Here is a 25734-nt window from a genome sequence, read left to right on the forward strand (position 1 = left end):
GAGCAAATGTTGCTGGCCACAGCCACAAAACCTGTCTTCATCTGTTCCATGATTGTGGTGGAAAAGAAAATTCCTTCAGTTTTATTTTCCTGTTTAAAGATGAAGGAAAAAAACCTGTCAAAGTAGATGGAATTTAGTCCAACTGATGTGACACCTGGATTAGCAAAGCAAAATATCATCTCCTCTGAGTGCAGGAACTATGTTCATGCATAGTCAAGGCCACCATGAAGACACTGCAGCCCCATATGGACAAGAGACAGCTTCACTAACTCCAGGCTTGGAGCCTGTCTCTGTGTAGATTACTGTCACTGTTCACCATGCATTTTCAAGTCAGTTATTCCAGTGACTCAGTTATGTTTCACTAGGAAGCCACAGACACCTCTGATCCACATTAAAGATGTTGGTGAGATAGGAGAGGAAGGCTCCACTCCATGCATTGTCTCATGTAGACTGGGAAACTGGTCAACACTGTGACTTGGGAACTTGTATGATGGGGAAGCATAAACAACAACCACATAACAATAGAAATGAATTTTATTTTGTAAAAAGTTATAAAATGAATATTGTACAAAAATAAAGTCTGTAGAGAACTTTGGTTGATTAACACAAATGACTGAGACATATAATTGCAGGTGGAGTAAAAAAATCCAGAGAAGCACACTCCTGTCTTCAGTAAGGTCTAAAAACTTTAAAAAAAACCCCAAAAAAACCAACCAAAACAAAAAAAAAATCACAAACTTTACCCTTTTGTATTTTGAACATAGAGATTTGCTTTGGTTGCAGCCTCTGCAAGCTGCACAGAAAATGCTTGAGGCAAGTTTTCATCAGCTGGGGCAAGGGAAAGCACAGCCCTGGGCACTGTTGCTGATCAGCTGCCCCACAGCGCAGCTGACCCTCCGCCTGGCAGGCACTCAGTGCCCACACTGTGCCAGTGTGGTGGTGTCACCACCCTGAGCAGCACGGAGGGCACAGCGTCCCCGTGGCAGTGTGAGAACAGACCCTGCAGCTAGCTCTCCAGGTCTGTCCTCCCTCTGCCCAGGAAAGCGGCGAAGCTGGGGATGAATTACATGCTGTACAACTGGTACACCTTTCTATGCCTGTTCTGGACTTTTTTGACCTCTAGAACCTTCTTCAGCAGTGCCCCAAGGGCCCAGGGCTGAGTATGGAGAGCCATTACATGCATGAGATAAAAGGTTGGACCATGGTTTTCAACTAGGATATTTTTTTTCATGTTGCTTTTGTGCGAGTTGATGCTTCACTGGTTGTCAGGTATGATTAGTGACCTGCACTCCTGCTCTTGGGGTAAATGTCTCCAGAATGAGAGCTTGTGTTAGAGGTCACATACAAACACCTTTGCTGTACAACCTCCCTCCTCCTAAGGAAACTTGGACTGTTCTGCTGCACGGGCATGATCCTGTAATGTTTCAGCAAATTATACAAAAACACTCTGGTTATTTAACACAACTGTTTACTTGCAGGCTATATTAAATCCAGGACTAACTAGTAAGAGGGATTTAACCTCTTCTATATGGAAGTATGGAAGGAAAAGCTTAAATAAATATAACTAGAAATTATAAGGCTAAATGTTATTATTTTCCATTTGTCAATAGTTATATGAGGTCAGTTGGCATAAAGTGTGAGAAAAAAAATGTGGCTACATTTAAAATATGAATAAAATTAGTTTTTCTAACAAATTGCTAATGTTGAACCAAGTCCTGCAACCCTCACTTGTCCAGAGCCATTGTTGCTCCTGCACATGCATGACTGCAGTAGTTTTCAAAAGGCTTAGTGACAGGAATAAGGGCTGCAGGCTTCAGCACTACCTTTTGTGAACATAATCAAGATTTTGTTTAAAAGAAAAAAAGGTAAAGTAAGTGATTTTTTGCATTCAAGTTAACACCTTTGATCAAAAGCATGGACCGTTGTTCCCAACGTCTTTGTCTCTCTATATCCCCAAGTGCCATCTACTTTGGCACCTTTGAAAGACACTTTAATAAATAAGGAGACTCATTACTGAACTGAAATAAATAAAAATAACTTAAATCTCAATAAATATCTTCTGTATACTTATGTCTCTGAAGGGATGCATTGCATCAAGTAGTCTCTCTCAATCACAATGACCAAACAGAAATGTAGATATGCAAATGACGTTAGTCCTTTGTAAACCTAAAGAAATAGATTTTGTATAGGCTGGGCTTGTTATTTCTCTTACTATACTAGGAAGAAGTGCTTAAAAACTCAACTTGTTTTCACAGGTAGCAGAAGAACAAAATCCTACACTCATTTTGAAAAAAAACAAGATGGAAATAACCAAACTTAGCCAGTAAGCAGAACTGTTTTGCTTCATAATAACTTGAACCTGGTCGTTTTGATATTTGCCCAATATCATCTTACTTACAAGGGTAATCTTACCGCTTAGGAGTTGTCCTAAGCACTCAGGAACTGCCCTCCAATGAGCAGTAGCATAATGTGTCTTTCAGTACAGCTGAGGGCACAGGGGATTAGTAAGGGACTCCTAAGCTACTTCTTAGCTAAGCTTCTTGGTATAACTGGTATAATCATGGCATAACTTGGTATAACTTGGTATAATCATGGCATAACTACAACACAGTGTGGTATGGCCGGGTTGTGTTTTTAAGCACGTTCCTCATGGATTGAGTCTCACTGATGGTGGACTGAGTCAAACAGGAAAGGTAGCGTGCACATCATCCATCCATCCATCGTCATCTCCACCTGAGCTTTTATCTAAATCCCCATAGGACGTCAGAAGTCTCCATCCTTCTACTCTGCTGCATGCCTTCTTATCCCCAGGCTCTCATGGCTCCTTAGTCTGTGTTCTTGGTCCTTTTTCCTCCACCTGGAGCAGACACTTCCCTGGGAACCTTGGTCCCTCTCTTTGCAGCATAGCATGAATGGAGAACTGGTGCTGCCTCGACATGCAACTATCAGACGCATCCACACCTTTTTGCGGAATGTTTTTTCAGTATGTGGTAAACCAAGTTATCATCCAAAAAGGACAGGTCATCATCAAAGGCTATGGGTCTGCAACAGGCTTGCCTCACTTTGTCAGTGACTAGTTTTTTCTTTTTGGTTAAGTTTTTTAAAATTTTATCATAGGTGGTCTCAGCTGCATCACAAGATCCACTGCAATACCGGAAAATTAGCTCTTCTTTGGTTTCATATCCCAAATCCAAGTCGGTCACATTTAAATGTATTTCTGTTAAGACACATCCTCGATTTTTGCCCTTTTGATTCCTCCTTCCTTTTTTGTTGGAATTCTCTATGTTTGTGGCTGCATTTTGATGGTTTCTCTCCCGCCTAGAAAAAATTGGAGTCTGTTTATCTGGTGACCTCCTCAGTCTTTTAATTGTGGCTTGAATAAAGTCCACTACCTCATCAAACTGATCTGGATAATCCTCTGGCATATTAGCTGTTTGGGAAAGAGAGAAAAGGCTTTGTCACACATCAGTTATCATGAAGTTTGTCCATTCACAACTCAAAAATATTATGCACATGCAAGCTTCAGAACACATGCCCAGGACCCTCAGAAATCAAGAAGAATTTGGAATGATTTGGATCATCACAGAAACTCATGTGAGGAAAGAGAAATGAGATGTATTTGTATTTCTGTCCTGATGCTTGGTAGCATTTCAGCACATCTTTTAATTTTGAATGAGCCCTGTCAAAATGGAAGGAAAAACGTCATGGTATGAATATTAGTTAATATAGATGAAGCTGCTGTAAAGAGGTTACACAGACTCTTCCCAGCAAAGAAGCAACAGGAAGAGGTTTTTTTTAAAGCAATTTTTTGATTATTGTTGTTATTTTCTTTTCACACCAGCAGCAGTTAGTATTGCCAAAGCCACCTGTCAATAAGGTTTTTGGGCATGACAGAAGGAGGATTTCCTGGGGTATCAGACTGAGATATTATTCCTGGATGAATGCCTAGGTTTTTACTGCTTCTAGGGGATAATTATTTTCATAGCTTTTGAAAAATTTTTCATGTAAATGTTTTGTATCACAAGATGCTGATCACACTGAGTAGAAATAGGTCAGAATAGAAGTATTGTGTTAATTTTTTAGTGAAATATTATTAATGGATTTTCCTTTTACAAAAATTTAATTTTTATTCTATTTAGTTTATCACTTGGTATATCATTGATGAATTACTCAAGTAAACTGTACAATGAAGTCAATGAAATGTTTTGATACTAGCAGAATGAACCTCATCAAGAAGGGTGAAATTAAATGTGCTCTGAAATGGTTCCAAATTTTGCAATTTCATCCTGATTTAGAAAAAAATGTATTTTGAAATCCTTAATCTTCCCATGGACTAAATCCTTCAAAATTACCTGCTTTAGTGAATACAGAGAACTAACGTAGGGTCAGGCTGTCAGGATCCTGTGTGTGGATGCCCTTACACTGCATTATTAATGACTGTATCTTAAACTATACTGCAATACTGAGATTTTTTTTTTATTATTTATTGCCCCAAAAATTAAGACTTTTTCATTTCCTGTAAGTCCTAAGAGGATGCTCCTTTCTGTACTCAACTCCTAAAACCCAACACGTAACACCAGCGTCACTCCAACCTTGCATATATGGGAATATCCATCTCCAAGACCCCTACAAATATTGCCGGCACACCAAATACTGGGAGATGTTATCTAGTGAAGTGCACCTGCTCAGGAGCTGGTACCTACACAAAAGTTCCCACTCAGTGAGGTGCTGAGATTGGAATGGTTCCTTAGGCAAAGGCTCAGCTCCACATTGCCCTAATGAGCACACTAAGACTGGAACCCCAGTGGGTGACCAGGCAGCACAGGTATCCAGCTCAAACAGAGTAGCATGGACTTGGTTAACAGAAGGCAGGAAGGCACGAGGCTGCCCCCACTACCTAGCAAAAGTGCACTCTCATATCCTCAGTAGAAGCACCAAAAACAGAGGAGATGGGAGGGCAGCAGAATTCTAACTCCGCCAGTGCAAAAACCTGCTGATACAGAGAGCATCAGGAATAGGGACTGCTGCCTGAAGTGGCCACATCCTAGAGGCCTCCCTCCATCAAGGATCAGAGATATATGTTTTCTAATGGATGGATCCAGAAAAATAGTTTAGACTGGTGAAAGAATAATGGAGGCTGGAAACCTTGTACCTCCACATAATGAAGGCAAACAGAGTGCTATAAACTGTAGTTTGGAACTGAAAGAAGTGAATTACACTTTGTTTTATCCATGCTAAAATCAACAATCTTAGAGACCAGTGTTCATGTTCAAAGACATGAAGGAGGGATGGCTGCTATCTATACAGCTAGGTGGAACTTGAATAAGGCAGGACCTGGCCCCATATCCCTGCAACGCCAGTGATAAGTGCACCTTTCCTGCACTCCTCTATCTCTGTAGCAGGTATCAAAATACAAATGTGAGCCATACCTACTGGAGAGCGGTTGCTTGGATGGATGTGTCCACTGGATGCACCAACCAGCTCCTTTGCAGAATAGGTTGGTCTGCCTACTCTGTACAAGGACTGCCCAACCAAGCAAGAACCAGGCCCAGGCGATAGGCAGGCTATGTTCCTTTAAAGCAGCAAGGGCTAGACATCTTTCTAGACTCAGTTAAAAAAGATGACCCTGAAACAGATACAGATGGAAAGTAGCTGCCAGAAGGCACTTGTTGCTCAGGACTGAGTAGTTTCTAGATTTCCTTCACAGAAACTATTTTCTTAGTCAATAATCAAAAAAGAGAAGGAGGCAGCCCCAAGGATATGGCTCTAGAAGTGTCCTTCTCCACTCTGAACCTCAACTGCCCTCCCCTCATACCACTGTGACTAAGCCAGCCCACACCTCTTCCATGTATTTCTAGCACAACCTTTGTACCTTTGTATGATGCAATGAGACCTTGGCTATAGGGAGAGCGAAACACAAATGTAGGGAAATATATGAGGGCTCAAGGGCTTAACAAAATTAATGCAGTGATCAAGCATCAGGAAAGGGACAAGAGACAGCTACAGGGAAAGCCAACTTATATGTAGATATTATTGTTTGCAACCTCCAGCCTTGCACTTATCTCAAGCCTGGCACACTGCCAGTACAGTGAGACTAAGAAAGACAAAACTGGATAAACTGAAAAGATAGTCCAACTGGGCGCATCACATTAAATTGCAATTGAGGGGCAAAAATACCACCTACCTCTGTGAGAGTGCTATAGGCAGAAGTGTATTTTGGCTAAATATCAATCACATAGGTACACGGTTTGAGCACTGTTCTGCCAACTGTATTCTGGAGGGTAGTGACAGGAAGAGGGCAGATCCATGTGGTGGCCTGTGTTCCTGCTAAAAGTGCATGCTGAGATCTATCCTGGTTTATGTGTGATTCCTACTGCAGCTGCACCAAGGGAGGCATTGCCACTGAGAGCTTTCTGCACTGTGAGTGGCCTGTGATATTTCAGGTTGAGGAAACTAAATGCCACTAAAGAGCCCCATGCAATGCTGGTGATGCAGACATGCTCCATCTACCCTGCAGAAGGTGTGAGCAGTAGGGCAAAATGTAGATCAAATAATCAAACCAACAGCATATCCAAGCAGGGAAGTCCTACTTACAGAGACAAGCTTCACCCAGAAAATGGGGTCATTGACAGAATGACTGGTCCTGCTAATGTCATTAAAGCTTGAACACGAACTGTGCAAGAAGTGCTCCAACACTGATAGAGCTGGGGATTCCTGCTCTGCTCATGCCCTACTGAAACAGCAGGATATATTCTGGAGAAACACTGGGAGGAATGCCAGCACTATTAGTAAGATGAATTCCAATTTCCTTCATCCATTGTGGACTTTCTCTTCAGCCCATGGAACTGGAAACTATCCTATGCAGGTATCCAAATCTACCAGAAAGACTCCTGCAGTGACACCCAATATTTGGAGATTACATCACTGGAGGAGACAAAAGGCCTGTGGGTGATAATAGGAAACTGGTGGAAACAGTGGGCACAGAGCTCCCATTGAGAAAATGTGAAGATCTACTTGATCCTGGTTACTCTCTGCCCACCTAAACTACATGTGCTGGTACAGGCTACATAGGTACATCTAATCAACAGAGTGGCAGCTGCATTACTGGGCTACTCAATGAGGCCTTGCATGTTTCTGTAAGCAACACACTCCTCTGCCTGTGGAGCCCCAAACCGGTTGTGAGCAATGCAGCAATGTTCTTTTGTCAGCTTCCAATGCACTTCCAAGGTATCCCAGGTTTGCTTCCATAATTTAACAGTCTTAGCAACAGCTCCAATCCCTGCAATCAACTAATTGTCTACTGCTTAATAAATCAGTCATCAGCGTGTTTACAAGCAGCCACTAGGAATGGGTCACAGGGGTCTGGAAGACAGATTAACAACCAGGAGTGAAGGGAGACTTGTCTCAGCCCTGTGCTGAGGTACCAGTCATGACTCAGTAGGGATATTCAGCTGTCCAACAAGCATGGGTGTGACGACCTAGAGCCTGAAACTGCTGAAATAGGACCCAGAGCAATCCAGTGGAAACATCAGCAATGACACCAGGCATGATGGATTGAAACAAGGCACTTGAGGTAAATGCTGAGGAAGCTACCACCAGACATCATGCATCAATAAGCAATCACCTCTATGACTAAACTCTGTAAAATGCTAATAAGACAGAAGGGAAGGTGGAGAAGACTGACTGCAGGATGTCCTCATCCTGATAGGCACTTGATAGATGCACTCCAGGGATTCTGAGACCTCTCTGCACCACAGATATCACATAACATGCTGAGCACTTGTTTGGTCTCTGCATTGTTTTGAAGTTCTGCTGGGGGCAATGGGATTGCTGAGAAGAGCTGTGGGCCAGGAACACCAGCACACTCATAGGGGCTGCCTGAGCATGTAGTGATGGTTGTACACTGAATAAAGCTGTTTGAGAGAGGGGTACTTTGTTACCCTTCTGTCTGCAATGTTGTTCAGAAAATGTTTACAGTCTCACGGCATCTTTGCTTCTCTCACACAGCACGGACTGTGCTGTCTTGATTGTGCAACAGACAGAGTGTGCTGGGGGGGATTTCACACCCCTGCAAGGAGCAGATACACATTTTGCATGTGTGTGTGTGTGCTTCATTTACACATACGCACACACAAATATAACTGATTATACACACACACACATTTTTTCAAAACAAACTAGTTTACTGACAACACTTGCCTTCTGCTGGAAAAGCTGAGAGAACAAACACATGACAGATGCCTGTAATGCAGTGTAATGTGCCAGCAGAAATTGCTGGGATAATGGTGTTAAAGCAGCAAAGATCTCTGAGGAGTAGTCCCCGATCTCAAGCTCCACAGTGTGAAGGAGTAAGAATTTAAAAATTGGAAGTCACACAGGACAGGACAGGACAGGACAGGACAGGATAGGCTAGCCAGAGCAGTGTGTGCTCAATACAGGTTTGCAAAGGTTGTCTTGCACATGTGATGCACCTCAAAACATGTGTTTCCCAAAGGAACACATGTCCTTCAAAAGTAAAACCCTCTCTTAGGGAACACAGAGTCTCTGTATGTCTTGTTCAGAGTGTGGGAGAAAGGCTCACAGACCCCACTGGTTGGGTGTGATGGGCTGAGCCCCACCACTTATAGGTGCCATAGACTGGTGTGATGAGGTTTTGTTTGGGTTTTATGTCACAATTCTCAAAGCAATTTCCTGACTTTGCTGAGGAAGTCCCTTGGAGGCAGTCTGTGTGCCTGCTCGTGCAGGTGTTTATGTGTCACCTCTGCCTAGCATCCCTGCAGCAGGAGCCTGGGGCAGGCAGCAGGGCTTGTGGGAACTGCATCTACTACGTGTGTCCTGCCGTGCCCAGCTCACTCTCCAGCAGCTCCTTTCCATGCTCCCTCCCTCTTTTATTACCATGCCACCCCGGCAGGAACAGGCAGAGAATTTTCCTATGGCTGCAACAAAGAGTACAAGTTTGTTTCCCAGGGTCAGAGGACCAAGATTGTTGTGTATTGATGACAGTCCACATGTGACGGTGCCTCTGAGCACCTTTGCTGTCTCCCTTGTCCAGCCGAACAAGGGCTCTTAATCTGTGAAGATTTTCTCACATAATGATTAAAATGAATAAAAAAGCAAAGAAAGAAAGAATGAAATGTCACAAGACTGATACAAATACACAAATAAGAATTTAGCAGAGTGATCAGGCTGGTGAACACCTTCACCAGAGGGAGTGAGACTCACTTAAAATACTAATTTAACAACCAAACCAACTAACCAACCAATCAACCAACCAAAAAAAAAAAAAACACAAAAAAACAAACCCCTAAAACAAACAAACAAACAAACAAACAAACAAACAACCAAATCAAAAAACCGAACACAAGAATATTTGCATAATCTGCTTGCTTGCTTGTTTTTCCTTGTTTTCTAAACACTTAGGGCACAGTCAGATCATAGCTTTAACCCAGCCTCCTAGGTTTGGAACATCCTTCTGTAATGTACACTGACATTCTTGCCTCACTGATGCTCTCTGGAACCTGAAGTTTTGACCTGCCTGTCCTCAAGGACAGTCTCTGCTCCCTGGGCACAAGAAGAGCTGGCAGCATGCATGAGTGAAGGATCCTGCAGCCAAATAGCCATGGCATTCCCCATTAGCCTCTGGAGAAATCCAGTCCTGAGTTCCAGCTTTGGGAGCGCAGAGAAATGTGCCTTCCTATGGGCACCTTCCCCACTGCAACTCCCCAGAATCTGTTTCTGCATTTTTATTTAATTTGAGACATCATGCGACACCAGGACTGGGATCTGCTCCCTGTGCTTCTTAGAAGAATAAATTATAAGGTGTTCTGATAGACTTCCACATGAAACAGGTCTAAATGGATATTCACACCAAATGTGTCCCATTATCAAAAAAAACAGCCCCCATGAAGTAAAAATGGACAATTTATTTCTGTCTGTTCAAATGTGACCACAATTACATTTTGTAAATTTATTCATTTGATTTTCCTATAAACAGATTCATTTTAAAGCCAAATAGTCCCCCATATGCAATGACAGCAACCCAGCATGGTAAATCAAGCAATCCTCAGTTTGTACCTGATCACAAACTGATGGTTTGGATCTTCCATTTTTAAGACAAATATCCAGTTTCTTCCTTTGATGCCTGGTTATGGATTTAAACTACTAACTACAGTCTCTTCTAACCATGCTATCTCTTAGGGCATACAAGAAACCTTAAACACTGTATATTGCAGAAGAATAATTTATATAGGTGGGTTTTCCTTTTGTTTTTTTTTTCAACCTCATAAAACTGCCATATTATTTGGCACTTTACAAACCCTGAGCTAAAGTGATGTAACAGAAGTCACAGAAGGTATATTAAACATTATAAAATTAGGCCTTGTTTTTAGATTGTAGTTTTTATGCCTGCATTTGTGACAGTGTATAGCTATCACATCAAAACATTAGACCAAACACTTAACTGATTATTTTGCTTAAGCACAATCTTTCAATTAGAGAAATTCAAACAACAGGATCAGACCCTGAAGTTTGATTTCAAAGTTCTAGGAATTTAGTCCAGCTCATTGCAATGGTAAGCAATATTTAGAAAATTTAGATCCAGATCTGCATTGGGATTAAGTGACCACTTTTCAAAAACAGTTCTGGTACTTTAATCTTGGACCTTCATAATCAAATTATTACTTTATTTCATAATCATTATTAATTTTTTAAGAAATATTTGCTTGCTTTGCAGTACTGTTTTCAGGTGCTTATTATAGTGGATGTGGCCTGTCTGAACACAGAATGCCTCCATCTCATACCACAGGGACGTATTTTAGGGGAGATTTGAAGAAATTTGTTTGTGGAAGGGTAACCTTAGCCAGGTTAAAAATACTAATGTGATGATCATTTGGCTTTACAAAGTGAGAAAGTAGCAACTGTGGTGGGGATAAAACATTTGTTTTATTGAAAATGAAATGTTTGGTATAAAAAGACAGTATTATATGAACACATCTAAGTGAAGGTGGGTGTTAAAAATAGTATGCTGAAACGTTTCTGGTATTTAAACAATTAAAATACCACCTCTCTGAGGCATGACTATTAGTTCCTAATATCCATTAGGAAATAGAGCACCAAACAAACCAGGGTCAGCTCATCCTTAAATGTTTAATACAGTTCTGTATTACCACACTCCCAGTCCATGCTGTGGCTCCCCTCAGACTCACAGAGCCCTTAGAAATGGAGCCTCTCCTCAGTATCATTTGTCTCCTACCAAGACAAGTGCTAAATAACCTGATGGGTGATGCTAGGGCCACTTACACCAGCCAGGTACAATGAGGCAACACTGCTAAAAGGCACAGGATTGACCTTCCTGGTGTTCTTGCTCCTGATGGAGTAGTCAAATTCTGTGTCTGTAGCTCACTAGCTAACCCTGCAGCTTCCCATGTGTCAATCATAATGACAAATCCACAGTCCTTTGCATTTTCACTCTGCCATGCTTGGCAGTGCCTCCCTTTCTGTACTTTGCTTGCCTTCTTGCAGGTAGAAATGCTGATTCTCAACAGAGGAAGAAAGCCGGGAGACAACAGGACCACCACAGTTGTTGCCAATGTAGGAAGTCCCTGAGTGCCGGGGGAAAGAGCCAGGTCAGATGGACTGTGTGGAGCAGAGGAAGTCATGAGCTGACCTGCTCATGGGAGTTTTTTGTTCCTCACCTAGCCCAGGCAGGTTGCTCACAAGACCCTGCCTGATTGTGGGCTGCCCTCTTCTGCCCACTCGCACCTCTAGCCTCTCTGGGGTGGGCAGAGGAACATCTAACCCAGCAGTCAAGGAGCAGAGAAGCAACAGGACGATGCAATCTTGCCTCTGGCACAGAGCTTTGAATCACCAGCTCTGAGCACCACAGAGCAGTCAGCTTTTCAGCAGTCGTACATGAGATTTTGTGGCATCTCCTGCAGATGCTGCCAGGAGCCCATCTGCACTAGGACCTTATCCTAAGAGGTGGTAGGTGTGTGAGCACCCTTAGAGCATCCTTGCATCAGAAGAAGTTACAGCACGAAGAATGTAAAAGGTGAAGATAGAAAAAGTTCCAGTACCCTGCCTGAAGCCACCGACCAAGTAGGAGCCAAACCTGGGCAAGACAAATACCTGTTGACTCCTCTCTGGTATCCTTCCACACCATGCTGAGTAAATACCCTGCTTCTCAGTAAAACCTAAGTTTACTCCTAATATTTTGTTAAGCTAGAACCTCAAATCCTGTGAGAGCCTCGGATAAGCATATGTGAGTGAAACGTGAAACCTGTGACATTTGTTAGCAAGAACATATGCAGCCAGCTAATAGGCAAGCACAAAGGTTTTAATGGAGGAAATACTGGTGGTATTTTCTTCAACATCCATGCAGAAGTGATCCAGCCCAGCTCTCTTATGACATCAGTAAAACCCCACTATGGTAACCTAGGCCCTCTTTAGTAACAGTTCACTGAAGGGAAAGATCATAGTTAAATCAGTAACATAAGCTATTACTAGAATGCCTATGCTCTTATGCTGCATCTCCCATTGGCTTTAGAAGCATCCCTAAGGAACAAAGACATGCACCAAAGCAGGAAGAACAGACTCTAAAAGGACTCTAAGCCAGTCTCTTCCCTGTGGCCATAGACCGTAGAGCAGTCCAGGCAAAATCTTGGCTGATGTTTCTCTTGTGGCAATCTCTGCTGCTATCAGATTTGATGATCTATAAATAACACACGATCTTTCATTGTTGCCTTTCAATTGGCTGCAGTTTAATGTGTTTACAGAAGGAACAATAGGGAAGATTCCAATATTGCTAGTTGAAAATTGTTATTGCTATAGTAATCAGTCCCTGACTCTAGGGCAGGTGCATGTACTCCACTGCAGAAGGGCTCATGCTGTGAGTGCAGACTGGCACTTTGTCAGATAGAGCTGGTATGTGCTCAGAAGAGCAAGGTCCTTCCCAGCTGTTACACTGGGTGCTACCTCCCTACAGACATTTCCTAAATAATAGCTGATTTTGCCAAAGAAATTTCATATGCTTTGGATGGAAGCAGAGATGGTCCAGATGTTTGTACCCAGTTTGTTATTGAAAGGGGATATGACCAGCTTGCCTCTAAAAGCTTGGCCACCAGAAAAGTTTTGGCATACTACTATAACACTGCCAGCCACAACACAGGAAAATAAATACATGGATTTCAGTGTTTGCCTTTTTTGAAGAATATTCCTGTCCAAAAATCTTTAAAGTCCCAAAGATTTCAAATAAATGTATGTGCGGGTTTCAGTTTAAGTGATGTATAATACATAGAGCCTAAACTTTTGCTAGGTGATACGAGTGCTTTATTCTTAAAAAAAATGCTGCTACATGAAATACCTCACAAAATTAATTTTATTAAGTCTTTGATCTTAAAACATATTCTAACATATATTTTGTATCTTAATATCTTATTTGCAGCTGTCTCAAGTAAATACTTTTTATCCTCTTGTCTTTCTTCTCTTTGTTATCACAATTTAAATTCCAAGAAGAACTGAAATTTTTCCTGTGGTTCTCTTTACCAAAAGATATTTTTTGATCAAAAAACTGATCTGGTTTTGTACAAAATGACCACTCTGCAGTGCTAACCACTCTACCAGCACTAATATGTCAGTGGCCTATTTAGATGTCTCATGATCCTGGACATGGTTATGCTGCAGTATTTTGTATTGCTTGTTTATTTCTACTTATTCACTTACTAGCTCAGAAATATGGGAATCCAGAACAAATGTAGTTATGTAGGGTTTGACCTATGAACTACAGTTTTTACGTAGCTTTCTAGATAGTGGTGGGGGTAGGGATGAAAATTGGGTATTTGCACTAGATGTTCACCTCTGAACATCTGCAGATGTGGAAGGGTGGGATTTAATGACCCAAATGGCTTCTCAAAATCTTCATAACTTTAATTTTAAAACCACTTTTTGGAACAGTATAATTTACAAAGACATTACAATCTATCAGTCAGAGGATCTACTAGAGGACAAAGAATGCCTCCTCCACTGAATTCAATGACAGTCCAATGAATACTTAACACAACTGAGTTCCTCAGCTTTTCAAGGAATGCTTTGAAGCTCTTCATCTGCAAACCTGAACATGGGTATTTTAAAAATATACTGGAAAGTCTTATGAAAGAAAAGTATGTCTAGGCATGTTATCTGTCAACAAACCCCTGAAAAACATCCAGCACTATCCACAGTTTCACTGGCAATCTTTTGAGGTCCCTAAAAAGCAGCAAAGGATAACTCAAAATGAGAATAGAACTTTATTATTCTGAACTTCAGAACTTTTTTCCCTTAAGTCACAGAGTGGTCTTCACTGGAGTATATTCAGTATGTATACCTGAGACTGCAGAGGAATTTGCTTTTAGGGCTACATGCCTATGGATTTAACCACATCTGCCTGGTTTCTTTATTTTTCTAGAATTTTGCCCATTAATGGACCAATATGAATGCTTGGGATTTCTGAATGCCTAGATAACCTGGGTGTCCCTGTGCAAACAAATTTTAGGACATACATGTGCTGGCTCACCCAGGGACACTCGGCTGGACACTGGCAGGATGCGTCTGCTGTGCTGCATGCCCTGGCTGTGCCGCATGCCCTGGCTGTGCCGCATGCCCTGTGCCGCATGCCCTGGCTGTGCTGCATGCCCTGTGCTGCATGCCCTGGCTGTGCCGCATGCCCTGTGCTGCATGCCCTGGCTGTGCTGGGCACACACAGATCAGATGCCACAGGGTGGCACCTGCTCGGTGTGGCTGATACCTCCCTGATGCACTGGGTTTACTGTGCAGGGCAGGTTACCTCTGCAGCTTCTGGGTGTCTTAGTCTACGCCACACTGTAGGTGTGCTGAGCAAGAAAGCCTGGGCAGAAACATGAGAGCTGTTGTTCGTGACATTGAATGGGCCTAATAAATATTGTAGAGAAGGAACTGCATTCAGCTGGAAGCATAATTAAATACTGGTTTTGCCTTAAAGAATCCTACAGTACCACTATTTTTCCAGATGCTTGCCATATTAGTTGATGAAGTTGCAGGTCAAAGCAGTAACTCAATATTAAATACACTTTAGCAGGGGTGAGAAGAATTTTTAACAGAGGTGTAACACACACACTCCATGGTGTGTCATAGCATATACCAAAGGAGCTCCCATAGTGAATGATCATTCAGTAGCTCTAGAATAACACAGACACCATGATGAAAAAAATCTATCATTTCCTCTTACTATGAGGGAAAATACCATGGGGACATGTTTAATTTAATTTTACCTGCTTACCACTAGTTCTTAGTAAAGGTTCTCACTTGATTAAAAGAACACATATCATAGAATGGATTTTAGGACACTCCAGCCCTCACATGCATGTTGATTATGTGCATCCAATAGCAAGCAGTTACAAAATGTATTCACTGGTGGCTATGTATAATGCAAACAAGTGTTTGGCTCCCTCTGCACTGTCATGCTTCTGAGGCTGCTGACTTAGTATTTAGTTTATAATAATGTGGTTTATATTTGTTCTACTTGCATTTGGTATCTAAGATAATAGTGTTCTACCTCCAGAGAACTGCAGAATAAGGGAAACAAACAGTTACAAATGCTGTATATATTCTGTTTTTTGTGGGTGTGAAATAACCTATCCCATGAATATTGATGCCAAAACACCTACAAATAACCAGATTAATCTCCAATAGACTGCATTTGTGGAGGATACTCCAGCCTCTAGTCCAATTAAAAATGCAGAAGATTGCAATTGTTAGCGCCCTCTGCCATCTCTGATTACTGCCCTGAACAGTAAAGGTCAGCACTTACACCTGATCAGCCCAGGAGGTTAGAGCCCTGCCTGGAGCCTGGAATGAAGGGAGGCTTCAAGCCAATCTGAAAGGGATGGGGTAACATCAGGTGACCTCAGAGTACTTTGCAGAGAAAGCAATCCCATCAAACATGAACACAAAAAGGTGTCAAGAGCCTGGGAAAAAGATGTCTTCTCCAGCAAGCTGTTTGGCCTGCCCTTAGGGGTGGACTTGATCTCACAGTCCTACTAAGCCCTGATGCAAGCCGTGTGTGGGAGACACAATTTCTCTGGAGTATAGGCAGTGGACCGTGGAGCAAAATGACTACACTCAGCCTGAAAAGGGATTGCTTTAGGGGACAGCCGTGCACTTCTCTGAATGCACACAGCACCCAGTCCTGCTCAAGTCCCACACACTGCCCTATGCATATGAGGCAACACAGGTGATGACGGTGTCCCCACCACTTTGTGAGTTGCCTCCTACAAAAGCCCTTAGCAAAGCAGCTGACCAAGAGCACCTGAAGGGATGTGAATACACGGCAGGTTCACCAGCAGACGGCCAGGGAGCTGCAAGCACACCTCTGTGCTTGTGGCACATTGGGCTCTAGTGGCAAGAGAAACTTTCAAGTGGAAAGGGAAATTTACATGGTGTAGACACTGATTCCTCTTGTGTACTTAGTTCTGTGTCTTTCCTGTGCTGAACGATGCATGCCACCAAATTGTCACTGGAGAGAACAAGTATGTCAAAGACACTGATGGAGGTGACGAGCAAAGTGCTACTGCAGCAGGATGTGTCTGGGTAGGGTCAGCCTCATAGCCTGTTTGCAGACACCACACACTTTTAAATCAACTACAAACAGCAAAAAAGTGCACCAGAGTATTTCACTGCTCTCCCTAGTCACCTTTCTGCAGGTCTCCTCTGACTCATCTGACTTGGCATATAGAGATGAATTTCTGACTTTCAGACTCAATTGTTGTGTTAACTGCTGCCCTACAAAGATCACAGGAATGCCCTGGGTTTTCCTCAATCTCTGATGTGAAGAACAGCACTGCTTCCTTTACTCTTGCAGCCAGGTCCATTTGTTAGTGATACACAGACTTAAAAATTTGAGAGCAAACTATCAACTCTTTCTCAAATTACTATCTTGGGCAATAACCTTTCACCCAGCTCTGCATGTCTAAGCCCATGTCTGCATCCTGGAAACAGGGATAATATTGATACTATCATAGCTCAGGTAAAACACAGGTTGTCTTTCTTCCTGCTTCTTGTTTATCCAATCCACAGGAAAGGAAAAAAGAAGATACAATGATGACAAGTATTGGATACTAGGAACTGAGAGAATCACTACTGCTGCCTACCCCCTTGAGCTGCTGTAGAGGAATCAGCTTGCCAGGAACCATATTCCCAGAAGGCAGTTTCAAGATAAAAGCAGGCATTGTACAAATACTATCACTCTGGAAAAATGGAGCATTAATGCTCTCCCACCCTGAAGCTTCTTTGAGAGCTACAAACTGACTAATGATGCTTTCCCTCTAATGCTCTTCTTGCCACCAGCACCTCAGCAAGTCTGTACAGAGGGGAACAGCACAGTAGCCTGAAAAGCTGATCACTGTCTTTTGCAGGACAGCACTTATCCACCACATGGCTTGCCATAGGGAAGAAGATCACCATGTGTGATAGCCCCATGATCCTGGCAGGCTGTAGCCCTGTAAGGAAACACTTTTGGCCAACCACCCTGTGTGGAGGGGCTGAAAGGATGTCAGGGTTGCCAGTCTGTGAGCAGCAGGAGCCCAGGCTGGGACACGCAGAGGCGGGAGCCTAGGCAAGATTCCAGCAGGGGGGGAACACTAGCAAGAGAAGGGAAGAGAGACAACTAAACAGGGAAGGGCATAAACGTGTGTGTATAGAAGAGATGGGTGTTTGGGAGGGGTCAAAGTGAAGTCACAGCAAATACTTGGTGCCTCCACACTGTGTTAGCCTGGATGCTCCCAGAGAAACCAGAGCACGGCTGCCTGTGACTGGAGCTGTTACAGCGCAGGGAAAGAACATACCTCCAGAAAAGGAAATAGAAATTAATCCCAATTCCTGGATACTGTCTGTATCCTGTAAGGAGCTAAACAGAGAGGGGCATGAGCAACGACAAAAGAAACTACTTTCAAACTGCCTCTGCGCCTTTGCTAAGTGAGTGTCTCCACTATTCTTGTGAGTATCTTACCACTTCTTACTGAGTCATATTACCTCTCTCTTTAAAAAGCCACCAGAGTTAACATAATGCTCACATTCCACTGTGAAAATTCTGTATCTGCTATTGTAGGTACAGGACCTATTATTAGCAAGGCATTATGATCTGTCATTTGGATTGTAAACTGTCTTAATGTGAGCTAGCTCATGTGAATTTCTCTGCATCAAGCTCCTAACAGCGCCACAGCTACTCTTCTGTAAATTTCCATGCGGACACAGTAATTTTGAGATCAGAATCCAAGGAGGATTTAATGAAGCTCAGCAGTACTCCAGGATGTGTACAGCGCCTCCCATCACGGAGCCAAACCTCCTTCAGGACTTGCGCCCACTACAGGCAGAGAATAATTGCATTGGCAGGTCTGAGCAGGGAGAGGAGGCTGATGCAGTGGAGAAGGAGTTTCAGTGCCTGAGCTGTGAGGGGTGTGAACCAGATCCTCCTCTCAGCTTCTCTGCATACAACAAACTTGTACCACCCACGTCCCCATGTCTGTCAACCCGAGGGATCCTAAGACGGCCAGGAAGGCAGGCCTGGAGCAGGCAGGGGGCATTGTCACTGCAATTGTCAACCCCAAGCTTTGGAGAATGACTAGGTTTGGAGCTGCTCAAACAAGACCAAAGCCAATGACACTGCCTATGGAAAAAAAGGGAAACAAAATGGGAGGATTCTTTCCTCGTCCTGATGCCTGAGCAAAGGGAAGCAAGTTTAGCAAGACAGACAGCAGTTGCTACAAAGGGGAATGTTTCTTACAGTCACTGTGCACAGCATAGGGAGGCAGCAGGCTGATGGGGGAGAGATCATCTTCAGGTCCCTCTACCACTGAAGGGGACCCCTTGGGAGGCGTCTTACCGGTGGGCAGGGGCAAGGTGGAGACTGTGTTGAGCAGCACCACGCAGACAGCCACAACATCCCATAACTTCATCTTAGATCTCCTTCCAACACAGGTCCCTGGCAGAAAAAAGAGGCAGGGTTAGCTCCCATCTGCTATGTCCCAGTCCTGCCCCAGCTGTGCCAGCCCTGAGACAAAGCTAAGCAGTCTTGCACCCTCAGATCACACTGGTTCGCCCAGGACAGGCCTGAGTACATTGGATGGAACAACAACTGCTCCTTGTGCAACCAGAGTGAGCGAGGTGGGCTGTCCCCAGGAGTGGAAGAGGGAGGCACAGGATGGCCTCCAGTCCCTTTATGCCCGAGAAAGCTGCTCTGGGGAAGGCAGGTAAGGAGGCCCCAGAAGTCTGTTTCTAGGGACAGGGAGCGTAACCATGTCCCTGTGATGACTGGCAGGCAGGTCACCTTGTGCTTGTTGAGCACCTGGGCAACACCTGTTCTCAAGCTGGACCAGGGAGGACTGGGCTAATCTGGGGTGCTGGTCTGTGCAGATTTGATGTGCTACAAGTAAACTTTCCTTTCCCTTTCTCTCTCTTCCTTTATCTCTTTCCCTTTCTTCTTCCCTCCACCATTTCCCTTCCCTTATCCAGTCCTCTCTTTCATCTTAATTTTTACTCTCCTTTTGTTTTTCCTTTCATCTTCACTTGCCACCTTTTTTCCTTATAATCTTCCTTTTTCCCATTCTTTCCTCTTTCCCTATTGTCTTCTTCTTTTTTTCCTATTTCCCTTCCCCTGCTTCAAGATTTCTTTTTTCCTTCCCTTTTCTGCTTCCTTTCATTTTTTTCTTTCCTCTTTTGTTTCCATCTCCCTTGAATTTTCCTCTTCGCTTCCCTTCTCGTTTTCCACTCATTGTATTGTTCTCTTCCGCTAGTCTTTCTCTCAGTCTCTCTTTCTCTCTTTTTTTCATCGATCCTCTTTCTTCTCTCTTCTCCCCTTCCCTTCCCTTGTCCCTTTTCCTTTTCTTCTCCTCGTTCGCCGGCCGCCCTGCCCGAAGTCTGCCACGGCACGTACCCGCTGCCCTCTGCACGCCGCCCGGGGGTAACAGCTGCCCCCAACCCGGTTCGGCTTGGCCAGGCGGCGGCACGGGGCAGCGTCCGGCCCGGGAGGAGCAGCCCCGCCGGGGGGGAACCACGGGGGTCCCGGTCCAGCGGCGGGCTTAGGGCGCGGCTGCCGCTCGGTGCGCGCTCTCTCCGCCGGCCGCTGCCTTCGCACCTCGTCGCGTTCGGGGAGCTGCGGGGCGCCCCGGAGACAGTGTCCGCCCGCCCCGCCCTCTCTCCCCCGCGCTCCCATCCTCGCCCTCACCTCTGAGCTGGTCTCGTCGGACCCGAGATGGACATTAACGCCGTGGAGTCGACCGGCCGGCCGGCCGATTCATGTGGGCAGGTCAAGGTCCGACTGCCGGCACCCTCTTTGCTCAAAGGACGGGGGAAGGGGGATTCGTATGGAAGAGTGGGTGTAAGGTCGCAGGTCTGGGTGAAGGCAGCGAAGGCCGGCAGCACAGTCCCCGGCGGCCTCCCCCGCCGCCGCCGCAGGTGCTGTGGCCGCGGCAGGAGCGGCGCCGCGGGGGTCTCTGCCCGCCCGGCCCCGGAGCCGCGCTCAGCAGCGGCGGGAGTCGCCCGAGCCGCGGGGTGCGCCGCCTGGCAGCGGGAGATGGCGCTGGGTGGTGCGCTTGGGACCCTGCCTAGAAATCTGAGAAAGACACTCCATCAACAACTGCGGGGAGTCAGATGAAGACATCAGCGCTCCTGTAACGCCAGCTCGTCCAGTACTGCCGGGAGCCCCGCACCGCTCGGACACGCACACCACGGCGGGAGAAAAAAAAAAAAAAAAAAAAAAGAGAGAGGAAAAAAATGCCAAGAAAAACCCCACCCCAACGGAGGAAGGAAGGTGAAAACGATTAAAAAAATAAAAATCAAACCACCCCCCGCTCAGCCTGCTGTGAGAATCAGAGGCCGGCACTGGGATTTGTAGAGCCGGTAGCAGCAGCAGCAGCAGCAGTGAGGCTTCCTCCTCCAGAGCGGGGTCCCGTCGAGGCGAAAGCTTAGATCCAAGCGGGAGCGCGGCGGGAAGCTGGGCCGGTGTCGGGAACGCCCGCTCCGGCTGGGCCTGGGCGCGCCGGCCCCCCGGGCGCCGGCGGGGCTGGGTGGGGGCGCGGGGCTGGGCGAGGCGCGGGGGGCGCCGCACCCGCGGACGGAGTGAGCGCGGAGCCGGACGTGCGGACGCGGGGGCTTTGCCAGGGCGACTCGGCGCCGCAGATGGATTTATAGGGCCCTTTGGCAGTGACGCGCCCTCCGCTGATTCGCTTTCAGACCCAAACACACGCTGGCCCCCCGCACCGGACCCCGCGGAGCCTCCAAATATCTCCCGGCTGAAGTCACCGGCCCGACATACCGTGGGCTGCGCGGCCGCCGGAGCAGCCCCGCGGCACCCGCTGGCCCCGCGGCGGCGGCGGGGCCGGGCCGGGGTAACCCAACACCGCGTCCCTCCCCAGCGCCGCTCGCCGCGCTCACGCGGACGGACGGACTGACGGACCGACCGACGGCCGGTGGCGGCGGCGAGGAGGCAACCCCTTCCTCGCCCCTCGCCGGCCGCAGGTGCCGCCACCGCCGCGAGTCCCCCGCGGAAGCCGCAGTGCGGGGTGCGGGATGCGGAACCTCCGCGCAGCCCGGCCCCTGCGCGGGGGGTGGTGGTTTGACTCGGCGAAGGCCGCGGCAAAGTCGCTGTAAACAGTGTCGACTTTCAGCCCTGCGCCGTGTATTTATGACTCACGCAGTTGTCCGGAGGTATGAGATCCTCATGTCTCCGGTGCTGCGGAATTAGCGCCGCGCAGCCCAGGCGGGCGGCTGGGCAGCGCAGCGTTTGTGCGGGCGGTCCGGGGACCGCTGCCTCCGCCTCGCGCGGCTTCTCTTTTAAAACAGTCTTTGCTTCTGGCTATTTTATTTTTGTGGGGGGAAGGCGCTCGGGTATGGGATGGAGAAGCGAAACCCCCAGAAGACCAGGTCGGTCCTGGAGCCCCCGCGCCGGCACAGCGCCGAGCCCGGGAGCTGCGGGACGGAGGGACCCGCACTGGGCATGGCCGGGCCGGGCTGCCCCCGAAGCTGACACCTGGCCGCGGGTTTGTTTCGTATGCCCTCCACCCCGGGTGTGCGTATGTGTGTGGTTACGGGTGTGCATTCATACGTGTGCGCACCGGCTCGTCTCTCCCGGGAAGAGCAGCAGTCCTCAGGCTGTCCCTTCGGTGACTGCAGCCTGTCCCGAACCCCGCGGGCCTGGCTGCCTGATGCAGCGACGGCGGCCAGAGCTGCACCCCCGGGCGAGGGGAGGTCCGGCAGGGCGGAGAAAGGGGGAAAAGGGGCGCCGAGCATCGTCCGGACGCTGTCACCGTCAGCGGCACAGTGGGCATTCTATTCCCGACCTTGCCCAGCCGCCTGCGCCACCTCGTCGGCTGTATGCGACTTTCCCTGTCCCTCTTCCCATTTCCCCTTGTAAGTCCCAGGTCCTCCGGGGAGAGGATGCAGGAGGCAAGTGGGACCAGCTACTGCTGCATGCCCTAGGCTTCGTGTGCAGCCCATCCACTTGCACCCTTCCTGCCGTCCTTGGCTAGGGAATAGGGTGAGGACTGTGAGTGTGGACTCCAGAGCCAACACTTGTTTGCTCTCCATGTCTGAAATGTACATAATCCTCCAAGCTCTTAATTGTGAAGGAGACCTCAGGCCAGGGCTGTAGCAGAAGAGAGGGGTTCATAGTCAACTCACTACATAGAATGGGAATGAGAATCAATCCCTGTGACCTCTAAGGGACTAGTGAAGGTTTTTGACATGTTTATTGGAAATTTGGAGGGGTCTGCTGAATGTTGTTTGGATGGGCTGCCAGGACAAACATTTTTGAAGAAGGCATCTTCTAAATTTCTATCAGATGACAAGACAGAGAGACAAAAATGAAATTTCTTGTGAAGCCCTTTCAGCAGCATAGATTTTCCATCACTGCAGTTGTCTGCCTACTGAGGGGAAATTTCACAACTATCTTCCACTAAATAAGGTGTTTGTGATGAAGTGGTCAGCCTTTCTTGGGACCATGTCCCTGTATCTGCAGGAGCAACAGATTTGTGACTCAGAAATAATGTTTGAAAGAATTAGGTTTTTTTTAACTTCAGGGTATTTTTTTCCCTAGCTGTGCCATTTGAAGAAAGAATATGAAAGAGATTTCTTCTTAGTATAGCAGAGTAAAATACTCCCCAAAGTTGTCTACATTAGAAATATTAAATAGTATTATACATAAATTTAAATGTTTGCTTAAAACTAATATTAACTTTTTTCACTACAGACAGTCTAGTGATAGGTACCTGGAATAAAAGTTCCTGAAGTACAGCCTCTTTGCAGGCAGCAAATGGGACAATGACAGAACCATCTGTTGAAAAGAAACAGATTGAAAAGGGTATATGGTATCTGTACAATAAAGACACAGGCATCTGATAAATGCATCTGTTTATATATGTGTGCACACCAGATGGGGACAGGAGGTGTTACAAGAAGCAGTGCTGGGTTTAGCTCAGCGGTACTGTTCAGGTTGTGCTACCTCTGTCACAAAATTATTTACGTGTAGTTGTGAGATGGGCGATGGATGGAAGTACAGCATGCACTGAGTGCTGTGTGCACAAAAAGCTTTTCCTGGCTCCCACCCTGAGCAGAGCAGAGGAATAGATACAACATGATGCTTCCATTAAAGGTTGGGGACTTAGGCATGCTGAAACGAATGCCTTGGTTACATGTTTATGGTGATAGAGAATCTTAGTCTTTTAAGTGGAAGATCATTAACTAAAACTTTACTGCACATATTGGACAAAGTGAGCTCAACACATTATTCTTTTGCATGGGTTTTGTCAGTGCAAAGCCACTAATTTTCTTGAAATAACAGAAGGTAATGAAGCCAACACAGAGATTGTCCATCTATAATACTGCAGGAGTTTATTTTTCCTTGCTATTAAAAGCTGCTGAAAGCCCATTTTTTTAGCTTATGTGTTATTTAGCTCACATGAACCAGAATGAAAAAAATGTTAGGCAGATGTCTTAGCTGTACTAATAGGATGGTTGAAATAAATGGAGAGCAAACCTGCTAGTTCTTAATCACAGAATAATGTACCTGCTTCTTCCCATGCTGCTGGCACAAATCTCTTGGTAAGAAGCGTTACTGAGAGCCCTGTGCACTCTTTCTTGATGGAAAGTGAAGTAGCTGCTGAAAGCTTTCCATAGTTCTATTAAAAGCTAACAAAAACTACAAAAACTTCTGAATTTATTATATTTTTCTATAGAGATCATGAAAGTTTTGGAGCTGCTTGAGATAAAACTCTTTTTGGTGAATTAAAAAAAGTATGTTTGCTGTCAGGAAAGAAAAAAACAGGAAGAGAAAAATGACCCATTCAGACCTAAATAAAGTGTGTCTTTACATTGTAAAGGTTGCCTCTTTTAAAACAAGCTAAAAAGCTGCTTGACATTATGCAGTATGGTCTCATTTTTTGTTTATATGTGTCAACGTGATGTATAGATCTCTTAAGATGTCAAGCACTGCATACTGTAATTTTTAAGTTACCTTTGAAATATGAAACATGATTTCCTAGTCACAGTAAGACTCTCAGGCAGTAAGTGGTGGTTTCTTTGGTATTAGTAACAGAGGAGACCATGCTGTTGTTGGAGCAAGTGCCCTCGGAAGTCATCTAAGTACCAGGAATATGCACCAAGCAGCTGCATGCTTGGGAAAGCAGCTGTGTTTTGGGCCACAGCTGCCTTCTCCTGTGTGATGTCAAATGCCCTTGGTGATCCCTAGGCCTGCTGGAGATCCCTGCAGCATTCGGCCATTGCTGGAAAGACCTTTGAGGATTAATTCCTTTTCTTTATTTGAGATGATTAAAATTTGTAGTGAATTAATCATTCTGGGGACATGGGTGGCTGTTCTGGTCTGCAATGACATCCAACACTGGACCTGCCGTTCCTGCATCCCATGAGACGTGTATTATTGTGATTTAACTGGTAGACAAGGGGTGAGACACTGATTTAGGTTACAACTGGAGCAGAAATGTGGCAGCTGCCTGGGTAGGGCAGGTTTGTTGGGGTCTAAGAGGTGCCCACCTTGTGCTGGAGCCCAGATAACCTGCTCAAGCAGTATAGTTAAAGCTATCCCTAATTGCTCTGTTTATTAGAATTATTGTGAGCTAATGCCAAGGTCTGTTCTTTAGCCTGGGGGCTAACTGCTGCTTTTTGACCACATCCTACTCACTCCTGCCAGAAGGGGTAGATGCAGGGTGTGGCTCTTGGCCCCTCTGGATTTGTGCCCCCATGTGGGATGCTGTTTCCTGGGACAGCATGGGTCCCAGCATGCCAGCGACTGTTCTACCAGGGTGATAGCATCAATGGTTGGGCCTGGCAGCATCCCTGCAGTGTTTATTTTCCTGGGATAGGTGCAGCCAGCGTGTCTGCACGTGCTTCAGGCAGACCTCCCAGTAGAATTGAAAAGAATCCTGAGCAGGGGCTCACTTGCTGTGGTGGGAGAAGGGGAGAAGATACCATGTTTTTAAAATTGGTGTGAGACGTTGCAAGTAGGTTTAAGAGCAACATTCTCTTCTCTTTTGATTGATATTTGCACAACTTTATTGTAGACACCTTATTGGATTGTTTAACTGTATATTTATCAGTGAAATTTAACATGCTGTGGGGAACACTGTAAGCAAATTGTTTTTAAGAGTTTCATGTGGGCAGTGTCCTGTGCCCAGATTCGCCCCATAGCTTAAGTTCCTTTATTCTCTACCAGGCATT

The 25734-nt window shown here is 45.7% G+C and overlaps 1 protein-coding gene and 1 long non-coding RNA gene across 3 annotated transcripts; one reads left to right on the forward strand and one right to left on the reverse strand.

Moving 5' to 3' along the window:
- Positions 1 to 518: 518 nt before the first annotated feature.
- On the reverse strand, positions 519 to 21360 carry GDNF (glial cell derived neurotrophic factor). 2 transcript variants are annotated; one of them, XM_021551589.4, is made up of 3 exons: positions 20231 to 21360; positions 18791 to 18988; positions 519 to 3430 (listed from the first exon to the last, which is right to left on the reverse strand). In XM_021551589.4, exons 2-3 carry the CDS (start codon positions 18960 to 18962, stop codon positions 2946 to 2948), a joined length of 657 nt encoding a protein of 218 aa, XP_021407264.1. In that variant the 5' UTR covers positions 18963 to 18988; positions 20231 to 21360; the 3' UTR covers positions 519 to 2945. The 2 variants fall into 2 exon arrangements, with proteins under 2 accessions (XP_021407264.1, XP_021407283.1); XM_021551608.4 differs by having other exon boundaries at positions 18890 to 18988; positions 20231 to 21359.
- LOC146763812 (uncharacterized) lies at positions 18979 to 20853 on the forward strand. The gene is made up of 2 exons (XR_014951539.1): positions 18979 to 19256; positions 19519 to 20853. It is a non-coding gene; the product is annotated as an uncharacterized LOC146763812 (long non-coding RNA).
- Positions 21361 to 25734: the final 4374 nt, after the last annotated feature.

The sequence above is a fragment of the Lonchura striata genome, chromosome Z (genome assembly GCF_050655825.1).
Source record: "Lonchura striata isolate lonStrDom1 chromosome Z, ASM5065582v1, whole genome shotgun sequence".
Taxonomy (NCBI): Eukaryota; Metazoa; Chordata; class Aves; order Passeriformes; family Estrildidae; genus Lonchura; species Lonchura striata.